Raw genomic sequence first — 27,185 nt, forward strand, 5'->3', positions numbered from 1 at the left:
CACGAGCGGAGACATTTTTCCATTAGCAAAAAACAGACTGGCTATATTTTTCAAGCTGCGTACTCGCGTCGAAGCCCAATTTAGCGGAACCCTTATTATGATTTTCACTGCGACCGTACAGAGACTAACAGTGACACTTGTAAATTTCATGAAAGTTGGCAATTCTGGTGCACATGGATCGGGTGAAATTTCGGGAAATTCCGCGCAGAATTCACAATGTTCTGGTGCGGTTGGAAAAAAAAAAGAAAAACGATAATACGTCCGCAGAACTTCAGAAGGCACACCCACAGTGCTATAATGATTGAGAGAAGGCTCGGAACGATGTGGAGAGGGTTTAACGCGCCATATTGGAAGTATCGGTAGTTGGATAACGATTGGGGTGATGCCTGGGCAATCTGGGCTGGGTCGAGGCATCAACCGGGTGTATTAACGGGAAATACTCGTATAATGATTATGTGGGTGATTCGATGTCATGGAGCAAGGAGTGGGGCAGCGGTGGAGGGGGGGGGGGGGGGGGGGCAGGGGCATGCGGGGAATCTCGATCGTCAGGTGTATGGTCGATGGACCTGTATAACCATCGAAGCGTTCACTATCCCAGGATCATTGCCAACCGTTCGGATACACCGGGATGCAGGATATTGAGTTTACATTATCCGCCTCGGGTACCGTTAAAATTACGATATTGGCGTATCGATATGGCTCTTTTGTATCTCTCTTTCTCTCGTTGCCCCGGGGCTTTTCACTAGAAAGTACAAACCCACCCTCGACTCCTCTGCATACCTGTTCTTCAACAGGCCTTACGTATTTTGTGAAATAAATGTACGACATAGGTTCTGCTACGCCATCAATATTACGAAGCTAAATTTATTTTTATCTCTCTTTTTATTCCGGTTTAGAGAGTTCTTCAGAAAACTGAAAACAGAAAACGTTCCTGGGGGACCGAAACGATAAAGGGTCAATAACAACGTTAGACCTTAAAGTTTCCTTGTCTCCAGTTTCAGGAGCTACTTTTTCCTCGGTTTGCTTTCCATCGTACTGGTCAACTTATCCAGAATTAACGATGCAGGATAAACAGGAATTCCTTATGAAGTTTTCTTCGCGATATTTTTTTTGAGGTGTTACGCGTGCTCCAATGGTCCCAGGACGTTTGAAGCCTGATGCAGAATTAACAATAAATTTGTTTCGACCACCTGTAAAGAGTTTTGGGTTGAAAAACTTATTCACTTATTTGATAACTTAAAAACACGAGGCATCGCTTTTTCCTCCGTAATCATTAATCTTGGTTACCCAAATCTCGATTTTTCATCACTCATGCAAGGGACCACCACACACGGAGAAAACGAGGCCGAAAATTCTAGAGGAAAGTTCTACTAATGTAGTATCTTGGGAACGGTCTATACGTACAGGATTGCAGCCTTAATTCGAATAGCAGTAATAAGAACTAAGAACTGTTCTATCCACCATAATAAAAAGTCCAATACCCATACCTTTTATTCAAAAGATTCAAGAGTGTTTTTCTCTATAAGCATAGTAAAAAAATTATTTAGTCACTTCAAATGTTTATATTGTAAAGTTTGCTCGAGCAACCCTGAAAAAAACTATATTTATGGTAAAATGTTACACGTATTCGGTATACATTCGTGTATTTATCATAGAATTTACTATGCTGACAATCAAAATTTGTAATTTACAATACATTTCCAGTTATTAGTAAGTTCTAGTCTGACACGATGAATGACACTCGAAAACATAACGAAATATAGTTGTCACGTGCATCACTTTTTGCTATTAAAAAAATACTGTGCTGTTTATAATCGGTGGACAAATGGTTTTAAAATTCTTGAAAAATAATATATTCCTGACTATACAAAACGAGTCCATTTTTCCCCCTTCAAACACCGTTAACACTTTTCACTAGAAACAAGAAATGCGTCAAAGTTGATTTACTGAGCCTAGAAAAAATTCATTCGCATTTTTTTTTTTCCAAGCCTTTTTCAGGCAGTGACGACTTCCCTTTTCAATAATAAATGGAACAGGTTTTTTTATGAAAATGAAAAAAATAGAAATGAAAAAATTCCAAGTGATTCGCGGTTATTCTGGCAATAGCGAATATTCAGAATTTCATATGGAGCGAGCTCGATATGGCGGAATATGGAGAATGGATATTGAAGGTGTGTATATGAATGGCTAGTAATATCGGCTCTACGGGCTGACTTTCTGTCTCGTAGGCATTCGATAGACCGGTCAACGAAGTATAACGGGAGAAAAACCGAAATAATCTTGGTCGAGGCTCCCTGTCAATTTCTTTATGATAATACCATTTTTTTTTATCATATTAAGGCAATTTCTATGGGGTGTGTTGACGACCTCAAGATCCTTGGTCCGTTCGAAAGAAAATAATCCAACGTTCCTCCGTGCCAGTAAATGTGAAGTGGACGATCGAAATTCTTATGCCCAGACACCAGAGGAAAAATGTATTTTCACCGATCTTCAACGAGCTGAATTCTGAAGCTGAATATTGGATAGCCCTCGAGTATTTTGCATCAAAGGTACCGCAGAAACTGTACGAAAAAAAACTCACAGGAAAATCAATAATTTTTGGAGTCTCGTTTCATCAATGATTCCATCAACGATATTCCATTATTGACAAATAACGATAGCAATCAACTGAAATTTTCCATGATGATTTTTGAGGTCAGAGGGAAGTTTCTCTCGCGGAAATTTGTGCTTAACGACCGAAGCGATTTTATGGGCGATAGCCGCGTGAAGGTATAAAATAAAGGAAGAGATTCTAGTGGCTGGGCAACGAAGCTAGCGGTGCCCTCTGGTGGAATAGTACACGAAAGAGCACCGAGAAATAGCTACGGCAGCGACGGGGGCAAATTAGTTCCGGAAACTATTTCGAAGCCGCATTAACGTCCGGCGTATTATCTAGCAGCCCTTGTATAAACCTCGGAAACCTCCTTCAACCCCAGGCCACCCCTTTACTCATTCTCCTCGACCCTTTTCACATCCTGTTCCCTCGACTTGGACATCTCGTCCTTTTAGTCCTTTCGATCTGTCTTTCTCTCTGTTTTTCATTTTTTCTCAATTACCTACTTTCTCCTTTCCTCCCTTGCTCTTCCTCTCGCCATGTAATATTAAAATCTCGAATAAAATTCGCCCTTAATTAAAGGGATACATCGGTTTCCAATACTTTGAATACATCGTGACCGTCAATGAAAGCTCCAAGCTCAACGAATTTTTATATTGGTCAATTAATTTAATTTCTCACGCAATATCAGATTTAGTGAAGCTTCCGTTAAAAATTGGAATGATTCCCAAATCGATATAAAATGTGTAATTCAATTTACAAGAAGTTGTGAGCTTAAAGCACAAAAATCGTTCGTTTTCCTAAGCCCTGAGCACGGGTGGCGATAGGAAGGTGAGGCGATAATTTGGGACTACAGTAAACTGCTAATTAGCCGGCCAGATGGACACCCTATTTGCGGTGGTATTGGCTCGGTTTGCTAATAAGTCGAGGTCGTATATTGTCCCGACTTCCAACCCCTTCCCCATTCCAAAGACTCCAGTTCGGTTCTCATAACTTTCCACCGCGTGCTCCTTGACTGGAGAAAAAGTTGCTCTCGGTACTTTTGAGATGCGTGAAAAATAGCGGAAGCGAGGAAAAAAAACCGAGAAAAAACGTATGCATTAATTAATACGTGACATAAAAAAGAAGAATGAAATCAAAATATGCAGAATGGAAAATATTTCTGTTGCAGGTTTTTAGTTCAAATTTGCGACGAGGCGACTCCCTGACGGAGTTAAGGACGACGTGAATGAGAGGAGGACATGAACTACTCGCAAGGTAACTTACTCATATTATTGTCATTGCAATTATTATCGAATATTAGAAAATTCAATGATTTGGAGAACATCAAAAATTGACAAAATAAACTGAAATAAAATTATATTCTATAAGGACCATATTCTCTGGTGCAAAAACTGTTTTCAGTAATAATACTAACAGGACATTAATAGTGATAAATTGAACTGATTCAAATGATATTTGTGAGTTAATTCACTTGGAATTTTCAGATGGAATGAAAATTTGACACGAGAGTAATCCGAAATTTGCAGCAATCGGGTTACAATCGCATTCGAGAGTTTCGAGTACACTGTGAAACAAATATATGCGTATTTAATACACACATGCATCTTGGATGAACTAGAGTAGATATAGTGTAATCGGCTGTCGAACACGATGTACCTTGTCTGAGCTTCTGGATTCTCTTACTACTTCTCCTATACACGTATGATCGCATATATACGTGTACTTATTCCCGTATATTCCTTTCTCGTAACTCTGTTCGTTCGCAATCCGCAAGGTTCGTTCGTACCGAAACAGTTTCGAAATTCACTGAACTAATCAAATACCGCTAAAACCGCTAAACAAGTTACGTTAGCAATCTACGTGGCCCGAATGGCAATGTCGTGTCTCTTTCTCTCTTAGATTTACTTTGTCCCTTAACCTCGTTCCCCTTCGTCTAGAATAGTTTCAACAAAATTTTAACAAATTTCTTATTCTTCTAAGGTTCTACAGCGATTCATTGAACGACGATTTTTATAGTATTTTTATCGTGGAGCATTACAAAATCGAATTACAGGCCTGTTGGCCTGTTTTCATTATTTCGTAGTTTATTGACGGTTGGCTTTCATGAATTTTATTACAAACTATTATTCCAAGGTTACCATCTCTCGGACCGCATTTGGGTGTTATCAACCGATATTCAGAGTAAGAAGGGCCAATGGGATGGTCACTTTAAAGTAGTTCGTGTACGAAACGTTCGTCTTATTGGTTATTTAGATAAACGTGTTTAAATGTTAAGAAAAATACACAAGGTTATCGGGACTGAGCGTAAAAAATCGTTTTTCTTTCCATAAAACGAATGAACGCTTCTTACGAAGTTTATGAAAAACGTACCTATTAATAATAAAGTATATAATAAAGGTTCGGGAAAAAATTCGAGGTGATTTTCTTGCTAGTAATAAAGATGCATTACGTTGAAGGTTCAACGAAATTGGTAAAATGAGCACTCGCAACCTCATATTTGCTTATTTCGGCATTTTGTTTATTCTTCGCTTGGGCCATTCCTGTTATAGCCTTCTGTCTTTTTATTAATACTTTTTTCTTGATCTATTTCCCGTCGTGTTTTCCCGTTGTGCTCTTTAATGCGATTTTTTACATAAAAAACTAAAGTATTTTTGCCAGGAACGAATGAAATTTCGGGTTCAGTCAGTGATGGATCCCGGATTAATTAATGGCTTGTAATATCGTTCGCCCAAAGATTAAGTTGAAAAAATTGATTTACAATTTCGAATTAATAACTCTGACACTAATTTAACGTGATTATATCTTCAATTAGGAAGTAAAAATCGATCGAATTTAGACACCCATAAAATACGATCCTTCGGGCATGATCTACCTTAATAATATTTTCTTCGTAAAGGGGTCTCATCAATTTCTATCATTGCAAGGTGCGCTGATGATTAGTCTAAATTTTTATGAGCGTGTTCGTACGACAGATTGCAATTTCTTGAGCTGTCATTCGATTTATTTCTATTCATACTTTTCATGATTATTTGTAGATATTTATAGTTATTACTTTTTTCCCATTTCACTTTCGTTGACGTTCAACAGTGTTTGGTTGAAAATGAATGGTAAAATATATTTTCAACGTTATTCCGGCTGTTAGTCTTGTGTCTTCGGACTAATTGTCTTGCTCTCGTTGCTTTTCTTCGTTCGTTTACCGGACTTTGCTCGCCTTTCCATTTCTTTACCCAGTTCTCCGGCTCGCTCCCTCTCTCTCTCTTTCCTCTTCTCTATCTTTCTCTCCTTTACCCCAATTGCTCGTTTTACTTTGTGCTAGATGCAACGAGAAGGGCTTTCCTCTTGGTCTGAGAAAACGCAACGCGCTTTTACGTACCTAAGCGCCTTGTTGCGCATTGAAATGCTAATATAACCATACCATTAGGAAACTCTCTCCGAACTCGGAGCGAAGACTGTGCAGCTACGAAATAAAATGTTGCTTTCTCCTACTGTTTCGGAGGAAATCCCTCGAACGTGTAAAACCATTTTTATCATAAAATCGATGATTCCACACAATTTGAAGATGTTCAGAGGGAAAAAATTTTTTCTCCAACATGCAGTGAGAATAGAACTTTCTTAATCTTTAATGTCGATCAGAAATTGAAATGCTATGCACGTTCATATTTTTCATTCGATTATTCTCGTCTATACAAGGTTCAAATTTTTTTTGTATCGAAATGACAAACTTCTGAAAATTCACTTTACATTTCCTTTGATTTTCATTAATACTTATTAGGAGAAATATTGTATTAGGGAAACAAAAAGAATGTGATTTCATGTTTCCCGATGAGCACGGGTGTCGAAGAATAAATATAATTATCAAGGTATGACGTGGGTTGGAAAAGAAATTGGTGCAATTTTAGAATCGTTGTTAATTTATTCCCAAAGGGATTCTGGCGACCGTTCGAATGAGCGGAGTCGGCATAAAGTGGACAAAAAAAATAGGAGCTCGACGGGCTCAGAGAGAATGGAGAAATAAGAGAATTTTGGTTGGGAAAAATTACGCCCCCCCATACATTTAAACGACCAGCAGCGAATGCAAAAGAGCATCGAGGCTAACTAATTTAGCATTAGAAGGAAAAAAAATTAATGAAAAAAAAAGATTTATCAAGCGAACAGCAGGGGCTCCAGGAGAGAGAGGGAAGGGTGTTTTTTTCGACCCCCTTTGACCTCTGGACGCTTGACCAACCGAGCGAGGGGACGTTGATGCTACCTGAATTCTGGTCCAGTCCGCTTTTTCATCCTTTCCTATTTCACCATCCCTTTACAACCCTCACTCTTAATAGAATTAGCCTCAGCCTCGGTTCGAGTCAAAGGGGTGAATTTTTTCGATACTCGTTTTTCACGTCCCACTCCCTCGTGAAAAATTCTCCATCGCTTGTCTCTGTTACGTGATAATTATTCGACCGATCGTTCCGTATCGAAAATTCTATCGGTCCCAATTGGACCAACATCAAAAGTCAGCGTCCGAAGTGTTTGTTTTTTTCTCTTCTTGAGAAGTAAAAACCACCGGGTCTAATTGGAACTACGAATTTTATTGATTCAATTTTTTCCTGCGGAATGTAAATTTTCATCCACTTTGTACAATTAATAAATTTGCCTATTCGCGTATATGATTTGGATCTGGAACCGGAAGAGAGGAAGCTACGAGTAACTTTGCGAGTAAAACAAGCCTCATTATTTTCCTCAAAGTTTCAATCGTCTTGGAAAAAAAAATTCGTTCACTGGACTGTTATTTCTGTCGTACTAATTTAACTGATTGAGTGCCCGAAGATCGATTTTTTCATTATTCACGTTCTAATAACACGTCAACTTTAAGGCACACTTGTGATGGGCGGAAAAATCGAACATTTTTTTATTGGATATTCTTCAAGTACGATGTCTGAAGAATATTCTCATCGAATTTCATAAAGATCGGAGCATTGGATTCGTAGCTATGGGGGTTTCAACCGACCGCCCGGTGCGCGTGGTCGTCTAATACTTGAATCTTTGAACGCGATTATCTCAGAATCATCTTTTTTGAAAAATACCTTTACGGTGGATACGATCACTAAAAAAACTATTAATCCGATCCATACCAAATTTAAACCACTTTGTTATAATATTAGCTAGGGCCTTGACGAAGGATTCTGTATTTTGTTGGAAAAAAAATTGTAACTAAAAACTAAAAATCAGCACCTTAAAAAATGAATTTTTTGTTAAAACTGTCGCCATTTTTTTAAAATCAAACTTTTTACAAATCCTTCGTCCAAGCCCAAGTTATTATTATAATAAATGAGTGGTAGAAATTTGGTATGGATCGAATGAATAGTTTTTTAGTTATCGTGTCCACCGAAACTGATTCTCAAAACAAGGTGCTACTGAAATACAGCTGGAGTTCCTCCATTTTGAGAATGTTTTGGTGAAAAAAATTGTACAAGTACGTGAACATATGTACTAATGAATCTCGTTCACACTTTTTCCATAACCATTTATTTTATTATCAAAAAAAAATTAAGAAAATCACGTTTTTTCGTCCCGCTGCAAGCGTATACATAAGGCCTTAAGAAGACGCCGAAACAATAAAATAAAATGATACAAAACGTGAGATTTTTGTTTTGTATAACCGATGTTGGCTGAACGGAGGTTTATATATTGTAAATACCTCGTAATCTAGGGACCTAGGGCGCCACTCCTTGCTTCATTACCGTCGTTGGTGCCATTGTTCCCTCGGTATAATTGAATTCCCAAGACAGTTGGATCTCCGTTTTCTCTCTCTGTCTCGCCCCCCGCTCTTTCAAGCCCCTCGTTCTCGAATCTATCTCCTATTCCTGGTCTGGTGCACCCGGATGTCTCCTCTAAAATACTCTGGTTTGGTCTTCCCATTCTATTCCCTTATCCTCTCATTCTCTTGGCTCCTCAACACCAACGGACTCAAGCAACCCTCACTGCACGAAAAGGGATCGGGGAGGTCTCATTCATCTCATTCACAGGTGAAGAACGACGATATTAAGACCCGTCATGGGCAACGATACAGCGAGCAATGAGATCAAATGTCGAGAAATCCTCGTACCGGTAATTAACATTTCGACATTGCTCCATTGGAATTGGCGAATTCTCAAGCAGCTTTTCAAAATTTCCAGTTTTCCTAGCACCATCATTCCTTCAAACCAGAACTGTGAACATTCCGTTTAAGGAAGTTGAGGCCGTACAGTCATTTTTTTACCCAAAAGTTATGACCTGTGCCTTTCAAAAGTTAGGCCAGCATACAGTTAGACAATGTTGCATACACCTTAAAGAAGAGTCGGGGAAAAAAAGATGAAAAACTGGTGAAAGCTCAGTCGAAAACACGGACGGTGACGATCCTAGCCTCAAAAAACTGCACGGGAAACAGATTATTATTAATATAATCTCAGTGAATCTCCTAATAAATCTGAAAAAATTGACATTATTCAGCAAGCCTTGTTCATGTTGCCCAAAAAATTTCATATTTTTAACATCATTTTTAACGGAGATATCACTGAATGTGTCTTGACTTCCATAAGGTTACATGTTATTTGGCCCAAATTGTTATTGATTTTTCTCAGCAACGACGCTCCTAAACTGTCTGAAAATTTAACTGATTTTTTTTACACTTCACTTTATAAGATGCAATCGTTTTAAAAGCGATGACACCATTTTCATTCTAATGCCTCAACTTTCTTAAGGATACAGACAGTTCAGGAATGCCACAGGAGAATTTGGGACTCGAAAAGGGTGGTCATTTGTATGATGACAAAGATGTCAAGCGAAGCTTCGAAACTGACTAGTCGTCTACGATACTTTCAGCCTGGCATCCGATGCTTCGGCGTTGGTTTAACCCCCAGAAATATTCAATTGTGCCTGAGGTCATTTTGAAATATTTTTAATCAACATGAATAGAAGCACGTCAAAGTATGTCTTGAGGCAATTTTTCAATATCTCGCGTCATGCGCAACTTCAGCTAATATAATTGAAAAGTGGATTCTCAATTTCCTCGAAGACTCTGAATATTTCCAGAGTAATCAGAGTCAAGCAAATAACTCTCCGACGAAAAAACAATGGCACGAAGCTTTCATTTTTTCCCCGCATCTTCAACAGTGTCCAATGGAAATCAGCAGGAGGATTTTGACCGGCTGCAAAGTGATGAATAGCCTGCAGCCTTACGCGTGTCCGCTTGCGTAGAGCCCACTTTCCGAATAATCTGGCTAGCATAGCTCGTTCCGTGTTTTAACGGGTTAACACTCGTGGCTACAAGCTTTAGGGGAGGCTTCGGCATGGAGGTCGTTCAGCGTCATGAGCAATGACCAGCATGACGATTTGTCAATAACAATCGTAACCCGGCGTAACTGCAACTAATGGGGTCATCGATTGTTCACGCGTCGGTCTGTAACATCCGCCAGAGAGTATCGGACTACCTGGGCGGTAGCCCATCCTCCGGATCGCCCCTTCCCAATGACCTCCAGCCCCCGGTCATTGAGGTCACTCAAAATCTGTTGACGACCAATGCTTCCGGCGATGGATTGAACGGGTTGATGTTCCGGTTATAACATCAACTGCTGGATCAGTATACACGGATTAATTTCAACGATCTTTGCCACTGGATAACTCTGGCTAGGTTTGGTGTACGAGTGATTTTCGTTCTTTGCCAAAATCTCGAGAATGATCAGCTGTCATGTGGCTTCACGAGCATCGAATTTACTAAGCAGCGAGGCAGAGACACCCGGGGCTTGTTTTACTGAATGACAATACGAGGGAAGGGATGGAGGCAGGTAGTGTCATTAAGATAGCCAACGTTTAAGGTTTGCTTATAGCGTAATGAAATTTAAACGCTCGAGACACGAGCACGAAGAATGGCTGAAGGAAAAGACTTGCTTTCGAGATTGTACATGGCCGTGCACACCCTTATCGAGGGAGTGTTGTGCAGCCTCTACTTTCGTCTTTTTTCCTCCCTCGCTCGTTACCGTTTCTCTCACGCTCCGAAGGGGTGACTAATCCACCTTCTCCACCCTCGCATTTCATTACCCGCTTCTCACTCTCGCGATGCCGTCGCTAGGGACTCACGTACGATACCCGTTCCGTTGCGTAAGCCTCGAAACGTCCTGAGGGGGCCAGAAACTTATAACGATTCAAGAGGCACCTTGAAATTTGTTCCCATTTATCCCAAGCGTTTTATTTCGATGTGGATTAGCTTAAAATCTTTGCCGGGACCCTCCGTTCTGAAGAGACCGAGCTGGTAGCAATGCGGAGGAACCGTTTGCGCGAAAAATCAATGAAATGATTTTTCAGCAGTTATTTTCTTCTTCCTTTTAACTTTAGTTTCTCGAGGACCCGCCAAGTAGGGCGAGGTAAATAAGTGGACACAAAAGTGAAACACTTCGCCGAGCAGGAGGTCGATCTTTCTCGCCGCGTGACCATTACTTACGGCCATTGTGGTCGTCGTGAGGTCGAAAAGGTGGAAATTCACCTTCTGAACCTCTGATCCAAGTCCCAAGTTTCTAGGGACAAAGGTAGAGGCGATGCTATCCACAGTCCCGGCAGGTTGACGTGGACGAATGACTTCGTGATTTTTAATTGAGGCTACTGCAACTATCGCGACTCGTTCTAAACGAGCCATTAAAAAGTCCCGGACGATACGGAATGCTCTTTCATTATTCTTTCGCAAATTTTTTATCTCGTTCATTCTTGTTTGTTTTTATCATTTTTTATCCTCAAGCGAAATATATATGTTTATTCAACGCTGTTTAAGGAAGATCACACGAATCTAATATAGAAGTCGAAAATTCCAATTTCGAGAGTTGACATTTGGAAATATACTAGAAATGTACAGTGTCCATCTATTCCCAGAATTATTATATGATCTGCCGTCTAGTTGTCGAGAAAACAATCAACGAAAATCTCATTTTTTAAAAGGTTATACATAATTTGATTTGATGAAATGGGATCCTCCCAACTTTACAGAGCCAAAAACGAGAATGAGAATCAATGATGTCTTGAGAAAGCCTTGTTACCGGTTAAAATGACTTGGGAATGGAAAAAGAAAAACACTTATCTGAGGTTAACGAGTAATAACGAAATAAATAGTGAGAGGTTTAACAACAGCATGAGCCAACTGGTTTAAAATATAAATAGAAAATGGCTGTTGATACATTTTGCTTGACGATTTTACTACGAAAGTATTTTAACCGCTGTCATAATATTAAAAATTTATCAACCTCAACAAATAAATTAAACATAATTTTAATAATTGCAAGAATAAATGTTATTCATTTCTTTGACGATCAGAAGAGCAAAAAAGTTCAGTTGCTTTTTTGAGTCACAAGTAACGCATGATCCTCCTTAACACTGTCGATTTATTCCTCTCGCAATATAATTTCGCTAAAATCTAAATTATACCGAAAAAAATCTTTTTGTGTCTCTATCAGCATTGCACGTACGCGTACAGATATTTTGTTCATTCACAAATAGGAGACCTATTGTCTCTTGGTGCAATTTCCTGTCGCCAACCTTTTACAAGTTTTAGTCGATATTGCATCGAAGCATGAGGGCCAAATATTGGTTTACGTACATATGTGGAAGTGTGTATATACAAGAATACAGTACAAATTGATCAACTGCTGTTGGATTTACGTTTCCGAGGCATCGTCATCGTCATCATCATCACATTCATCGAGTCAATACCATTTATCGTTGAATTTCGTTCACCGGCTTTGTTTTATTTTATCCCTTCCTCCAGTCTCTTCTGCCCCCATGAAACGTTTGGACTTTCCGATGCGTTCACGCAATTAAAACGTACCACAGAGCGATTCGAATACGCATAGTTTCGTATTGAATTGCATGCAAATCAAATGTCCTTCCAATCTCTCCCTCGTCTAACTTTATATTCGCTTCTGTCTCCGTCAGCCTGACCGCCATTTTTCCAGCAGCCTTCTTACACTTTTTTCAAATCAGGCTTCGAGTGTCGCCTCAATCCGAAATGTCTTAGATTATCCGCAGTGAGTGGGACATTGGCACCTGCTACCACGCCATCCTTCCTACCATTCGTCGTGTTACCACATATTACTAAGTAATGAAAAAAAACTGACTGCCTTTGTAGTAGTTTCTTGTTGTTGAATAGCGTTATTGAAAATGTGACTCGAGGGATTTTGTTTCCTTCTTGATTCGATGTCACAAATCGGGATTGTCAATTTCTGTAGGCAATTTTTTCATATCGTTAAAATATGCTAAATTTTTAGTTGGAGCTCAATTATTTCATTTTATTGTCAAATTACTTTGCACGAGCTTTGATTTCTATTCAATTTATCTCAGTCTTTTATCTTTTTTTGTTATTCTCCTTTCGTCTGATCAATGGACTTTTCGCTCACGAGTTTCCTGACATCTCTTTCTCTCGAATCTGTTTTTATTATTTTTTGCTCTCAAGTCTTTATCTCGCTGCATTTCTTCTTCAGTGTATCCCTTTTTCTGTCTCTTCCTCACTTCCACCTCGTTAGCTCTTTATATAATACGGTGTGTTAACCAGCGTGCAAATGTAGCAAGAATGTGCTCCGCGTTTGTCGAAATTTACAATAAGCACCAATGACAGTAATAGATTGTCCGCATAGCACGAACCAATTAAGCGTATAGTGAACCGGTTACAGCCTCCAACAAATTCGTGTCTCTATACAGACATGTAAAATATGTACACATTTATTGGTGGATTGACAATGGAAACTAATCCATAATTTATTGATGCTGAATCGACAAGGCAGAAATGACCTCACCATAGCCCATACACACTGCGTTTAAACTTCAATGAATTGCTTCCCTTTCATAATCATCCACTCCCATTGTTAATGTATAATTCAGACGCGATCAAATCAATCCTTGCTATCACGCATTCGATAATTAAACGTCATAACTCAGTGCAGAGAATGAAAAAGTGCATGGTCGCAAACAAAACGGAGTAAATTCTCTCGCTCGAAGTAATCGGATGAATTATTGTTTTTATTGTTTTTTATTAAGGCTCATAATAATGGAGCTGTTGAAGCCATCACGGACAAATTTACCGCTGATATTTCCCAACTCGTTCGACCCTCGGACCCCTGCCTGTACGACTCGAATCCACTTACCCGTAAACGTATTGCGTTTACCGACGGTGGAGGGAAACTGCGGAAAACCTTGTCGATATAGCCGACACCCGCTTAATCCTCCCGGATGGCAACGCGAGCACACTCACGTTGCTCTGGTGACACGAGTCGCTCTGGTGAAACTTTTCCAGCTTTCGCCTTTATGATTTGCATCACATAGTTGTGCCACGCTACGAGAACAAGAATGAAAATGAGAGCAAAATGAATCTGATACAGAAACAAAAATAACGAACGGAGGGTACGAATGTCAATGGCTTTTTGCACGAGCTCTCAGCGGGCTCTCTAATCAAAAGTTACTTGAAGCAGAAAGCGAAACAGATCCAGAATATCATCAAATAATTGTTGACGAAATAGTTTTAAGGTAGATCATGCTCGAAGGACCGTATTTTATGGGTATCTAAATTGGGTCGATTTTCACTTCCTAATTAAGGTTGTAATCAGTTTAAATTAACGTCAGAGTCATTTATTCAAAATTGTAAATAATTAAAATTTTTTCAACTCATTCTTTGGCGAATGAAATTACAAGCCAATAATTGAACAGAGAGAGCAACGAGAAAACACAAAGGGAAATGGATCAAGAAAAAAGTTCCAATAAAAAGACAAATACAGCCCAAGCCAAGAAGAAACGAAAGGCCGGAATAAGCAAAATGATAAGTTACGAGTGCTCAATATTTACCAATTTCGTTAAATCTTTAACTCAATATATGTGTACTTTTTTATAAACTTCGTAAGAAGCGTTCATTCGTTATATGAAAAGATAAACGATTTTTTAAGCATAATCTCCATAAGCCTGTGTATTTTTCTTCATATTTAAAGACGTTTATCTAAATAACCAATAAGACGAACCCTTTAAAATTTGATACAATGCGTGTCAGTCGATTACCCATTGAAACTCTGTCTAAATTTCAAGACTTTTTTAAGAAAATCGTTTCGTGCATGAACTACCTTAAAAATCGGATGGAAGCGTTATGCTTTCTGTGAGCGTGTGACTCCTGGTTATTTTTCGTAGAGTTTTGTGCTCCTCGTAGCTTTGAGAACATGAAATGAAGCCAATGAAATGCAGACAAGATTTCGTTCTCCATCCATTGTTGATTTTCATTTACAAAAAAGTAAAATAAATTTTTCGAATTGAGAAATGTGTCTGGAGCCAAGACGCGTAACTTCTGAACGCTGTTTATCGCTAAGATCATTTGTTATACACCTTTAAAAATGGTAATACCACGCGAGAAAGGGAAGAAGAAGAAGAAGAAGAAGAAGAAGAAGAAGAAGAAGAAGAAGAAGAAGAAGAGAAGAACGACGACATGCGTCACAAAGAAATAGTCTTTGAGCAAAGCGAGCAACGATTTATCAGCTGCTTTTGCTTCTGTTATGCTCAGTGACAAGCCAAGTCCTACGAGCAAACTAAATTCATGCTTATATTCACAATCTTTTTCCTTCTTGTCTTTGTCCCTTCTCATATTCTGTGCCAGGTCGTAGCCTCAAAACCGTGTTGAAATTCTCGTCAACAGTTGCATCTTTTTCATATTTCACATTCACATGTATCATCTTCAACGAACATCATATAAATATTTATTTATATTTTTCAAAATAATTTATCATCCGCTGAAACATTAAATATTGTCAGTTTTTATTTTATTTACAAATTTAATAAATTTTTGTACCCTCAATTTTTTCATACAATTAATATCATTCGTGGACACGAATAATTGTTTTTTTTCCTACATGTATACAAACACATTTATATATTCATATAATGTGTTTTCTGAGAGAAGAATGGCGTCAATGATTAATGGATTTATATAATCACGAGAAGCTAAACAAAAGTTTGCTGGAATTTCGCGACGAGGATCACGGAATAACAGAAGATAATAATCGCCATGGGCAAGAATAACTCTTGAAAGCGAGGGAATGTCTCATTTGTTCTGAGAATAATTATTAGCGCCTGAAAACCGCTTCCATAGATCTATGAGTTGCGATATTGGATAGGAACAACCGATTCGACCATGTACCCAAATAAGACGAGCAACAAAAACTTTCTTATCCACCGGAAGATGGTCATTCATCAATTTTCATGTGTCGTATACCTGATGAATCATTCTCTCTATCTTCGTCGCTCCCTCGCCTTCCCTCCTTCGCTCGAAATAAAAAATACGTTAATGTAGTCTCGATCGCGGATTTTAATGGTTTCGCGTTCCCGGAATTATTTTATGGCCAAAAAGATAGTCATAAAAAACGAGCTGATATACGGCTCGGGGACTTGAAAGGGAATTCATTTCTTTCCGGTCAATATTCACATTCCTGATGAATTTTTTTCTGTCCACGTAAATCCCGAATGACGAAGAATTTTTCGAATGACAAAAGTATCACGAATCATCGTTCCATCATTTTTTTATTTTTCCAATAATGTCATTCTCAGTAAATATGATAATAGCATCAACTTACAATGGGAACGGCGTCGCAGTTGTTTCCCATTGGGAAAGGTGTTAAGGACAATAAAAAAATTATTTAAAAAAAGCACTTAAAAAACAGTAATCCCATGAAAAACGAGAAAAACTATGGAATCCATAAATTTGTTTGTTTTTTTTTGGCCAAATTGTGCGATAGTAAGCTGAGTGGTTTGGATGCTCAGACTTAAAATCGAAAAAGAATGAACGTTGAAAAAGTGTTTAAAAGATATTATAAAATGAAGAAACTTGTTTTTCGATAAATGCTTCATTCTTTCAATTGAGTATTAATATTATCGATTGGTGTTGCCAGTGAAGGTCACACTGTCTTTGTCTAGTTCGGATATGTAGATGGATATAAATATAAAAAAAAAGGACGACGAACGGTGAAAAAGGACGTAAAGTTTATATCATCGAAATATTCAATCAATTTATCTAACATCGATATTTTGTGTTATAATTACGTCCTCATCCTTAAAATTGTACTTAAGTTGCCAAAGAACAAGAAGATTTCTTAAACGAACGAGTGATGGAGATGGATTAATGGATTACATTTTTTCCTTCACTTGAATTACGGTTAATCAAGATTTCGTCAGGTAATCTGCTACTAAATATTAACGTTTCTTTATAATTTACACTTTTATTGGAACAATCATATTGTATTTGTGTCTCTATGCTCTATTCGATTGCTCACTCGTGTTTTTTCTCAATCAATTCTCAAATTTTCAAACTGGAACAAGACACAGTACATATCATCGTCTCACACGAGTCTCGTGAAATTTCTCTTCCCGTGTGAGATTAGTCTGGCTCCGAATCAATTATCATAATATTTTTTCATCCTAATCAAATTCGTATCGCCTATCAGAAATCATACATTTTCTTGAACCAAAAGGGGTTCATTTTAACAAAAAGCACGCGAAAAATACATTCGACTCACAAAAAGTTTACATTTATTTTAACTATATTCGATTCCAGTTATGGTTAGCAGGCATATCAATCCTATTGAATGAGCCCAGTCTCTTCGACACCGTTAAAATGTGGATACGATATTTATTCATTTCGTGTCAGTTAAACCTCCATATCATAACCTTTGTACTTCTCAATATATCGGTCTGTGCTTCTATCAAATTTATTCCCTTTCTATCGATTAAGCATTCCGTATAACATACCCATTCAGTGAACTCTTATCATTTATTCATGTATTTTATTTTTGTTAATTTTCAATTGGACCCTATTTTGAGCTCACTGCTATTTTTGCAGTGGCCCCTTTCTTCCAATCTAATTTCGAACGATTCACGCACCCAGAGCAAAGTTCATGCAATGGCGTTGCTTTTCAAAGATACATATTTCGTCAATTGAACTGCAGAGGATAAATGTGAAGGATGATCCGAAAGTAGAGCAGTTATTTTGTCGTTTATTAATGCATTTTGTAATTGAACATTTTGCTTCCATTAACTTACTTCTCATAACCGTGAAGCTTCATACTATTCTGTTGGATTTAAATTTGATGATTCTGTAATACTATTTTCCACGTTATCGGAGAATCGTCGCCAGAGTCAACTATTTCGATCGTGCTTCTATTTTTCCTTCAGTCTTTTTATCCCTTATTTTTACTGGTTCTTCCTATACTTTTTCAGATGCCATTTTTTATTGCAAATCTTTTTTTTTTACCTGGAGTGACTCTTTAGGTTGACGTCCCCAAATATTAAGCGATCAAGCTTAGCTTTTCACAAAACATTAATTTCTCAATTTTGTTTAGAATATTTATTTAATATCATTACTTGTTTTCGTTTCAAGTTGCATTTATGATGCAAATGTAATTTTTGTTGGGAGTATTGCAACGTTTATTTTAACATTTAATGGAATTAAAAATGGAGATAATTCAACAAAAATTTTGCTAGGTGATGAAAAATTCGGCAGGAAATGAGCTCCGAGAAACTTCACGATAAATCTATTCCAGGACGGTGCCATATTACCTTGAGAATGTTGGATCTATTCTGGCGAATCTCATCCATGAGGTATGCAGAATCATCGTATTCTGGATAAGGTTACCCTTGTCGAGTAGCGAAGATCGTTAATATTGAGTCCGCGACGGTTCTCGTCTTTGCGTCACACACCGCACCTTCAATGTCTTTTTTCCCCGATTCTTTTCAATGTGATTTTTTTAATCGTTCCGACATTTCATCGCGAAGAATTCCAATGTAATTTCAATACCGCTGGTCGGTGCAAACTAATCGTGTGAATGATATTCTTCTGAACGGAAGAAAGGAATCGTGCCAATTTGTAAAAAGAGAAAGAGAAAAGTCGGGCTTGAAGCGATTCATTAATTATAAAAAGAAGATCGATCGAAGTTGTTAGGAGGAGCTGAGATGCTTCAACGAGATGACTGTCAATATTTTTGAATAATGATCCTTCGGAAAGGAATCCATTTTTTCTCGATAGTCTCATGAATGAACCTTTTGAGGTATCCTATTTGCAATAATTAACATTTATTTATACGCTAAATACCTTAATCTTTTATAGAATAATTCCGCATCAAACAAATTTCAAACTCTTCTCCTTATTATTGATTTTCATTCAAATGCCTCAAGTACATATTATAATATTGAATTAATTTCACTCATTTCGTCGTACCCCGGAATGTTCATTAAAGTCACCCTTAACATAGTTGCCACAATTAATCAGAAGACGATTAAATCGCTGCCTGGAAGGCTAGCTATGAGTTTGTAATTAAAATCATTTTACCCAGGTTTACTCGCGTGTCTTAAAAAGGGGTTGACGACTCGTAAAGTATGGATCAGGAAAAATGAAGAGTTACACATACGCAGCAAGAGCAAAATAGTAGCGTAAAATGAAGAATAATAAAAGAGGGATGAAAAACGATAAGAGAGAGATGGAATATTGATGCAACAATATGTAGGGGTGAAAATGATGTTCGAAGTCGAGTGATCGCTCGATACAGAATAAAATTTCTGACAATATTAACGGAGAGCCTATCAGCAACGTCGGTGGAGGAAAGAAGAGGGGGTGAAAGCGAGGCAATAGTGTCGATGGGATGTAGGAAAAAGACGAGGGAATGAGGGCAAAGAACATTACGAGATGATATTAGAGTCACGATCGTATCCGCTTAATAGATTCAGCGATATTATTGAATTAGCACGGGCGAACGAAGCCCAGCTACGGGCGAATGAACGGCATCCCCCTTAAAGATGAAGCCTGGTAGAAGGGGGTGTCGGGGAGAACATGATTTTGGCACGAGGGGCTCGACTAATCCAACTGCCGTTATTACTTTTATGGATTTTCACTCGTTTCTACTTCTGGTACGATTTCGTTATTGTTTCTGGTCATCCGATTCATTGAAAGGACATTTGGAGCATTAGCATGACCCAGGATTCAAAATTGAAGGAAATTTCTGGAGTTAAGATCAATTTCAGGTCTAGAGAGGAAATTTGAGAGAACTTCTGAACGCAATTGAGATTGATCAGACTCACTACATCGCAGCTTTCAGGATTCTCAGGTGTCCAATTGCAACGAAAATGTTTTTCCATTGGAAGAAAAAACTTTTCCAAAGTCATTGAAGCTAACAGATCAAACTGGTTAATCGTTTAGCCACCAATTACCTCGATAGAGGTAATAAGCGGATCAGCATTTGATTATCTCGTACGATACAACCGGGAATCCCTCTAACTAGACCAGCAAAGGGACCAATGTTCCTAGTTAGAGTATAGCTAAAAGGACTTTCACCCCGCGGGTGTTTCAACTCCACCAACTTTGCATTAGAGGTCGTGAAGCAAAGAGGATAACCAGAGATAGGTGTAAAGTCTAGTTTGACACTAGTGGCCGTTGCTATAACTGTAGCTGAGAACTGCTCGCTTCCAACGTAGCAACCGCATCTCGCATAATCAAAAACTTTGTTCAACATGCATGGACGCCTGTAATTCGGACAACGAGACGAAGTTTAAGGCTTGGGTTGTTGCAGGACCTCGCAAAGGCCGTTGACCAGTTAGGGCGAACTGCTGTTAGCAACCCCCTCTTTAAATCCAACAGAACAACGCATGAGTGCCAACCTACGTGCTCGGAGGCTGATGGTGGTTATCGTTTGTCCTGCTATCACCGATTGCTTAATGCTCCCTTGAGGTCACAGACAATAGTGGAATAACTTTGAGGATGGAGACCGTCCAATTGGGCACGTTTCCATTGAATCCTAGAGCTCTTGTGATTTTCAGTTAGTCTCTTTGATGTCAGTGTCATGTGAAATCCCATTGGTCATCTTCAAGGAATGAGATCGAGAATCTCTCCATTCCCCAGTTGATTTTTTCCTCGAATTCATTTGAAGGACTCGTTGGAAGGAGTCGAGTCGTCCCGTCGAACAGTTTGCCAGATGACTAGCGACTCAACTATTTTTCATGCTAAGGATACCACGAGATTTGCTCAGTGAATTTTCTACTCAAATGAGGTTTTAGGAGCAAGTCCCAAGCTCTTTACACGCAGTCGTAAAACTGGGTAAGCAGAGGATGAGATGCTTCAAAGTGTCTAAGTCGTACTTCATCGAAGTAGAAAAGTTATCCGGACGAGTGTGTTTCACCAGCAATTAAAGAAGGATTCAGGGGCTGGGGAGTCATTGGATTTCTCGTAGAATCTTTGCAGCTGTATGAGGGCAATTTCAAGGGAAGTTATGACATCGAACGAGTAACCAACTTTTATAACCCGGAGTGTAACATCCTCTTGAAGCTCGTAGATCCGTTAAGATCTACAAGGGCACTTGATACCATAAGTAACGGAGCTATAACACGGGCTCCCTCCGGCTATCTATCCGGTGTACTTACTTAGCTGGAGTAAATAAACTGAGAGGGAGATAGTTGCTCGAGTCTGTATGTCACGAGGGAGAAGAGAGATCCTGCGAGGTTTGCCTCATCAGAACGAGAGAGAAAGAGTGCGCGCGCGCGCGCGAGAAGGGTGAACAGACCAAAACGACACGCCCGGCGTCCCAGTGACCAGGAAATCCCAAGGGAGATGGTCAACCGGATATCGGGAGATACCATCACGTTTCGCGAAGAGATCGCCTCGGAGCCACGTCACTCAATAATGTTCCGCCAGCGTGCTGCTCTGTACTTGGACACTCCGGAAGCTTCGGCGCAGAGCTTTTTCGGGCTCGACGTCAACTCTGGAAGGAGCGAGAGGATCACGCGGACGTGGGTCAAGCGGTTAAGGCGCCCGGATTAGTTGGGGTATCGGGTTTAACTGAAGGTCATACTCTGAACTCCGTGACGGGCCCATCGTGCTTTTACCATAACCCAACTTTCTTTTTGTCATTTCATGCAATCCTCGGATTGAAAGGAAGTAGCATCCTGGGCTCGGACGACCTTGGAATGCTTCATCCGTCAAATTGGAATCGCTCAATACTTTTTCACGAGTTATTAGAAACTTGTGAACAGTGATTGACTCATTAGAGTGGCTTGAATGAAGAGTAAAAATACTTCGTGACCTGATGCGATCTACCGCTCCAGGAATTAAATATCGGTATAAGAGCCGCCTCTGAAAGCTCGATCACGCCAAGAAATTCAATGTTTTTCAATAGCCTCGTCGTCATAAACCTCCCAATCTTCCAATCCATCACTATTTCCTCAAGCACGAACGCCCGAAGGATTCTCAAGAGACAGACTTGCCCGAAGGCATTTGCAGTTGGGTGATGTCGAAGTTGGCGCAGGCGACGAATCTGTACAGCTAATAATTACCCATCTCCTCGAATCCCTACACGTACTCTCGTGCTCCCTACTTCTATTTCACGCCTCAGCGACTCTTCGATTTCGCGAGATGGTTACACGAGGGTTGTGCCTTTACTTTCTATAGCCAGGTTCAGGCCTTTGCTTCGTGGATTGAAGAAATAACCTAAAAATATATTTCCTCATTTGAATAAAGTCAAGTAAAATATAAATTTCGTTACTTTTGGACGTTCAACATTATTCAAGATTCAGAAATTACCTCATTTTACTCAAGTTGATGAGAATAATTTTCTTCGATTAGGAAGGATTAATCGTCGAAAAAAATAGCTTGATAGTGCTCTTATCGGGGAGAAAAACCAGCGAACGATTCGAGGGAAGATTTGAGGAAGATTTTTCGTTGGCCATGTTCTCTCGGAGTCGCACAGATAATCGGCTAATTTCACGCTCGATTCTTCCGCCCTTCGCCTCCGGGCGAGGTGATTTTCCATCTTCAACCTCTTCCCTTCCTCTCACTCTCCCCTTATTCGCTCTTCCTCTTATCTCAAGCAACTAATTACATTTTTGTTTAGTCCTGCCTCTGTCACTGAATCCAAAGGTGTCCTATATAGGTTGAGTATCAAGTAGGTAGGGAAGGGGCCAGTATGGATAAGAGGAACGTCGGAGCAGGGGTAGAAGTGGGGGCGGTAACGATATCGCATCCAGCCAAGATATCCTGGACCTTCTCATGAATATACTAATAGCATTCGAAGCTACTCTGGTGCCGTTCCACAACTTCCTGCCCACGGAGTTTTCTTTTAGAGCCCTCACCAAAACCGCGACTTCTATGTGACGAAAAGTATTGCCTTTTTCCATCACTGTATGTTACAATTTCATCAGCTGTTCCTCGTTGTATGATTTCATAGGAATTTTGGGCCTGTAACGCTTCACGTTTATCTCAAAAATGCAGCTTCAAAAACAGTTCACTCACAAGCTCGATTAGAAATATTAAGGTAGTTCGTGCACGAAACAATTTTCTTAAGAAAGTCTTGAAATTTACACAGTTTTGATGGGTGGTCGACTGACACGCATATCAAATTTTAAAGTAAAAAATCGTTTATCTTTCCATTTAACGAATGAACGCTTCTTATGAAGTTTATGAAAAAGTATACAATAACAATGAAGTATATAATGAAGATTCGGATTGGGAAATTTTGGGTTCAGCAAGTGATGGATCCCGCATTAATTAATGGCTTGTAATTTTATTCGCTTAAAGATAAGTTAAAAAAAAATTATTTAAATTTCGAATTAATAACTCTGACATTAATTTAGAGTGATTATACCCTTAATTAGGAAGTAAAAATCGATCGAATTTAGACACTCATAAAATACCTCCCTTCAGACATGATCTACCTTAATACAAATGCCAGTATAATGCAAGTATAATTTTCCTCCTTTCGAATAGCAACTTTGTCTTGATTCATAATTTTTTTTTTCATTCTAGGCTTCGAGAGTGTTGAAAAAAGTTAAGTTTATTAAAGTGAGACGACAAAAGATGTGACCCAAAGTTATGGTGAACTTCGTGAGAAGAAATACATAGTAAAAGTAGTTCTGAAAAAAGTGGATGTCACGTTTGGTAGGGATCGGTGCGGAGCTGTAGCACGTTGGCTATAACATGAAATCGCGAATCGATAATACCGACCACGATAATAGTGTGGAGGAAAGGTCGAAGTATACTAACTTGGTAAAAGGCAGCTCTGGCATTCTTTTCGAAATTGAGCACTTTTTCGTGTACGTGAAAAGAAATTGCGAGATATGAGAATGAGCTGTGATCTCAAAACTGGGTCGTATATTTATGATAAATATATAATGCCTCACGTACATGCTTTATGGACGACGAGAAGTGAACGATCGCGTCACGTGCATGTTACGTATTTCGTAATTAAGGCGGTAATAAAGGGACAGGTTTATTAATATGGTGCTTTATTGCTGTTAAGATTTAAGACAAATTTTACGTGGAGCAATTGTGATGGTATTTGGTACAAAATTGTTTAAATTGTCCATTGACGTTATCAACAAACCGATGTGACGATTGATCAAATTCAGCAGGACCATTTTTATTTTTCTTCAAAACAACGGTTGTATGGGGAGAAATTGAAGGAAAAAAAATGCAAAACTGCGAAGACGACATTCGTATAATAAAGTTTTTTCAGCGTTGCGGAATAGTCCATGGAAATGCGGCCTCTGACTTGAAATTAAGTAATCGTTGTTTGCATATTAATTGTTCATTTGGAAGTCCGCGAGAGTCCACTAATTTCTCAACAACCATTTTTTTTAGTGCTCTGGTCAATTGTCTATTTTTGTCAACTTTACAAGAATACAAATCAACGAAAAAAAAAACATAAAAATGATTATAACGATTATTAGTAACTCACTCATTTTTCGAGTACTAGATTGACTTTTCACCCTTATCTTTCATCCCTTGGCAATTCGCAGCTCGGAGTCGCTCGGGCATCGATTTTTTCAACCCCTGGTCTCTGGAATGTCGAGGTTTCCTCTAGAGTCCCATATATGCAGATTTTTTTAATCATTCTCCGCAATAATTTGAGAAAACGACGCAGCAACGGAAGGCCAAATTGTGGTTTCGAAAGTGGATTTTTCCGACGAGATTCGGTCGCTGAAAATTTCGTTCCAGCACCAACTACATTTAGATTGAATTTTCTTCTCGTCGTATACACCTTATGTTACTTCTATGCAAATTTTATTTTTTATTCTCCCCAACCTTCGGGAGAAATTAAAAGACATCCGGATAATTTTTTCCTCTTGTTTTATTTATTTTTTTCACTGGACATAAACGTTTCAAAGTTTCTCGTCAAATTATTTTGGGATCTGCAAAATAACTGGGGGAATCTTGATGCCTCTTTTCTTTCAATTCTTCAAAATTCTATGGCATATTGATGAATATATAGGAAAAAAGAAACAGTAATAAAACTGACACTCGACTAAAGGGCGAAATTCAGTATCACTCGTAAAATCCACTAGACCGACTAAATAATAAGTTTCTCATTGGAAAACTTTATTAGTATCCCCGTCTGAGAGTTTCCGCTTCAAGCATTATTTCCCCATTATTTTTCTCTTTACGATCGTGGCGAATAAAATTCGTTTTCTGGCACCAGTTTGTAACATTGTCGGTAATAAAAAGTACGTCGGAAGAATACGTGTTGAGATTGAAGGAGGAGCGGAGAGGGTATGATCCTGGGTCTCGTCGATTCGTGAACTTTTTGGCCAATAAAAATATCATATATTTTAGTCGCAAACTTGATACACTCGTAGCTGCGTGTGCCAAATCATTCCAATTCATGAAACGACTGCGATATTCACTTTTTGGCACTTTTTTGGCCCACCAGTTTGGAAAAATTGTTTTTTTTTTCTACCAAATGGAATAAAGTTTGGTCGATAAAACTAATTGTCTGAAGATTTCATTTTTCATGTGATTCAACTACCATTTGGTCGACGAAATAATCCACGCGCAGCAGCTTTTGCATTCGAGGAAGCCGACTTTTTCTCATTGACAGAGCAGGCGTTTTAAATAATACAATATTTACAATATCACCACGCTTCGAATATGCTGCTTAAGGAAGGGCTTTACAAAGTCAAAGTTCTTTTTGGTATAGTTTTAAGGATATTTCAAGAGTATACAAAAACATTTTTTAAGGAGGGTGGCTACGTTCGTCAAATTGATAAGAAATTGATCAAATTTGGTGATAATGTTCTTCAACATCAAGTGTGAAGACACAATTTTTTTCAAAATTTTCTTCTGCTTGGTTATCGAGTAATTACGCATTAAAGCAGATTTCTTATGCACGGAATGTATACCTACATATATGGAAACGCTATGCTTATACACGTCAACTTTAGTGATCAATTACTCGATAACTGTACAGAAGAAAAATCTTAAAAATTTGTATTTTCAAATTTAACTCTAAAGAATATGTTCACCAAATTTTATTAAATTCTTATCATTTTGAAATTTTTAATGTATTTTACATGGTTTAGCATGGTAACATTGTATCGTCCCTAGCCACCCTCCTTAATGTGAGACATACGAATTTGTACATGGTTTATGCGCAAAGTCTGATTGTCGAAGTTTCTCAGCCGCGTACAATGTGGAGATCGTAATTATTCTCCGGAACAAAAATTCCAATTTTTTTTCCATTTTCATATATTTTTTTTCCACATGAACCTATAAAAACACGAAAAAATTGCGAAATTCTTATATTTCTAGCGAGTTTGAAAAAAAAAACGCTTCTAAAGAAGAAGAATATCACTTCAACGTGCTGTAAATATACAATTTCGCAATTTTTTCTCGTTTTTATAGGTTCATATGGAAGGAAAATATATGAAAATGGAAAAAAAATTTGCAATTTTCGTTGCTGACAATAATTACGATCTCCACATTCTACGCAGCTGAGAAACTTCGACAATCAGACTTGGCGCATAAGCCATGTACAAATTAGTATTTCTCACATAAAAAAAATGTTTTTCTACTCTTGAAATATCCTTGAAACTATACCAAAAAGTTCGCTTCAGTGAGTTATTTCCGTCCATCCTAAAAATATTCCCAAAAAGAATCGATTTTTTGATTTTCTAAAGTAGAATCCCCCTTTACAAACATTAAAAGAATTCATGAAATATTTAGTCCTCAAAAAATGTACTCTGGATGCCCCTGGAGTATTTGAGTTTTGTATGAAAGTAGCGATACCACAGTTAACCAGTCAATTATCTCCTACTTCAAATGTCAAACTCAAATAATCATGTGCAATGTTCTATAATCATTCGGGTTATTGTTATCTGCAGGGTCATAGCTTCAAAATGAACAATGTGCTCAAGTAGCGAATACAGAATGGATTGAATATCATGCTTGGTGGTTCCGGTGGTTCGTTGGATGATTCACCAAGTAAATGAGGCAATATGACGACAAGAAGTGGAAGGAAAGGGGGGGGGGGAGGGAGGGGGAGGATCCTGGCTTTCCTCTCTGACATCAAATTTCGATGTTTCACATTGTTGTGCTACACCTCATGGCGAGATGAACGCTAAATTAATATCATAGTGTGAGAAAGTTCACTAATAGCTTCACAGACAATTAATCCTTTGCTATTTTCCCTTTGCCATATTTGATCGTCGGTTTCCTCTTTCACCCAAAGTCTCCTATATCTTTGGCTTCAGGTCCTCTGCTCCCTTTTGATTATCATTGTCACACCGAATCTTGGAAACCTTTTGCTTTGTA

General features: G+C 38.6%; 1 protein-coding gene across 1 annotated transcript in view; it reads left to right on the top strand.

The window, feature by feature from the left end:
• The window catches only part of Ten-m (teneurin transmembrane protein Ten-m), a 366,438-nt gene that overhangs the window by 86,017 nt on the left and 253,236 nt on the right, over positions 1–27,185 (top strand). Inside the window, exon 2 of the mRNA XM_043410995.1 lies at positions 3,765–3,850. Within this exon, the coding sequence (XP_043266930.1) occupies positions 3,835–3,850 (16 nt within the window). The 5' untranslated portion in view covers positions 3,765–3,834. The remainder of the gene's footprint in view (positions 1–3,764; positions 3,851–27,185) is intronic.

This window comes from Venturia canescens, chromosome 2 (assembly GCF_019457755.1).
Source record: "Venturia canescens isolate UGA chromosome 2, ASM1945775v1, whole genome shotgun sequence".
Classification (NCBI taxonomy): Eukaryota; Metazoa; Arthropoda; class Insecta; order Hymenoptera; family Ichneumonidae; genus Venturia; species Venturia canescens.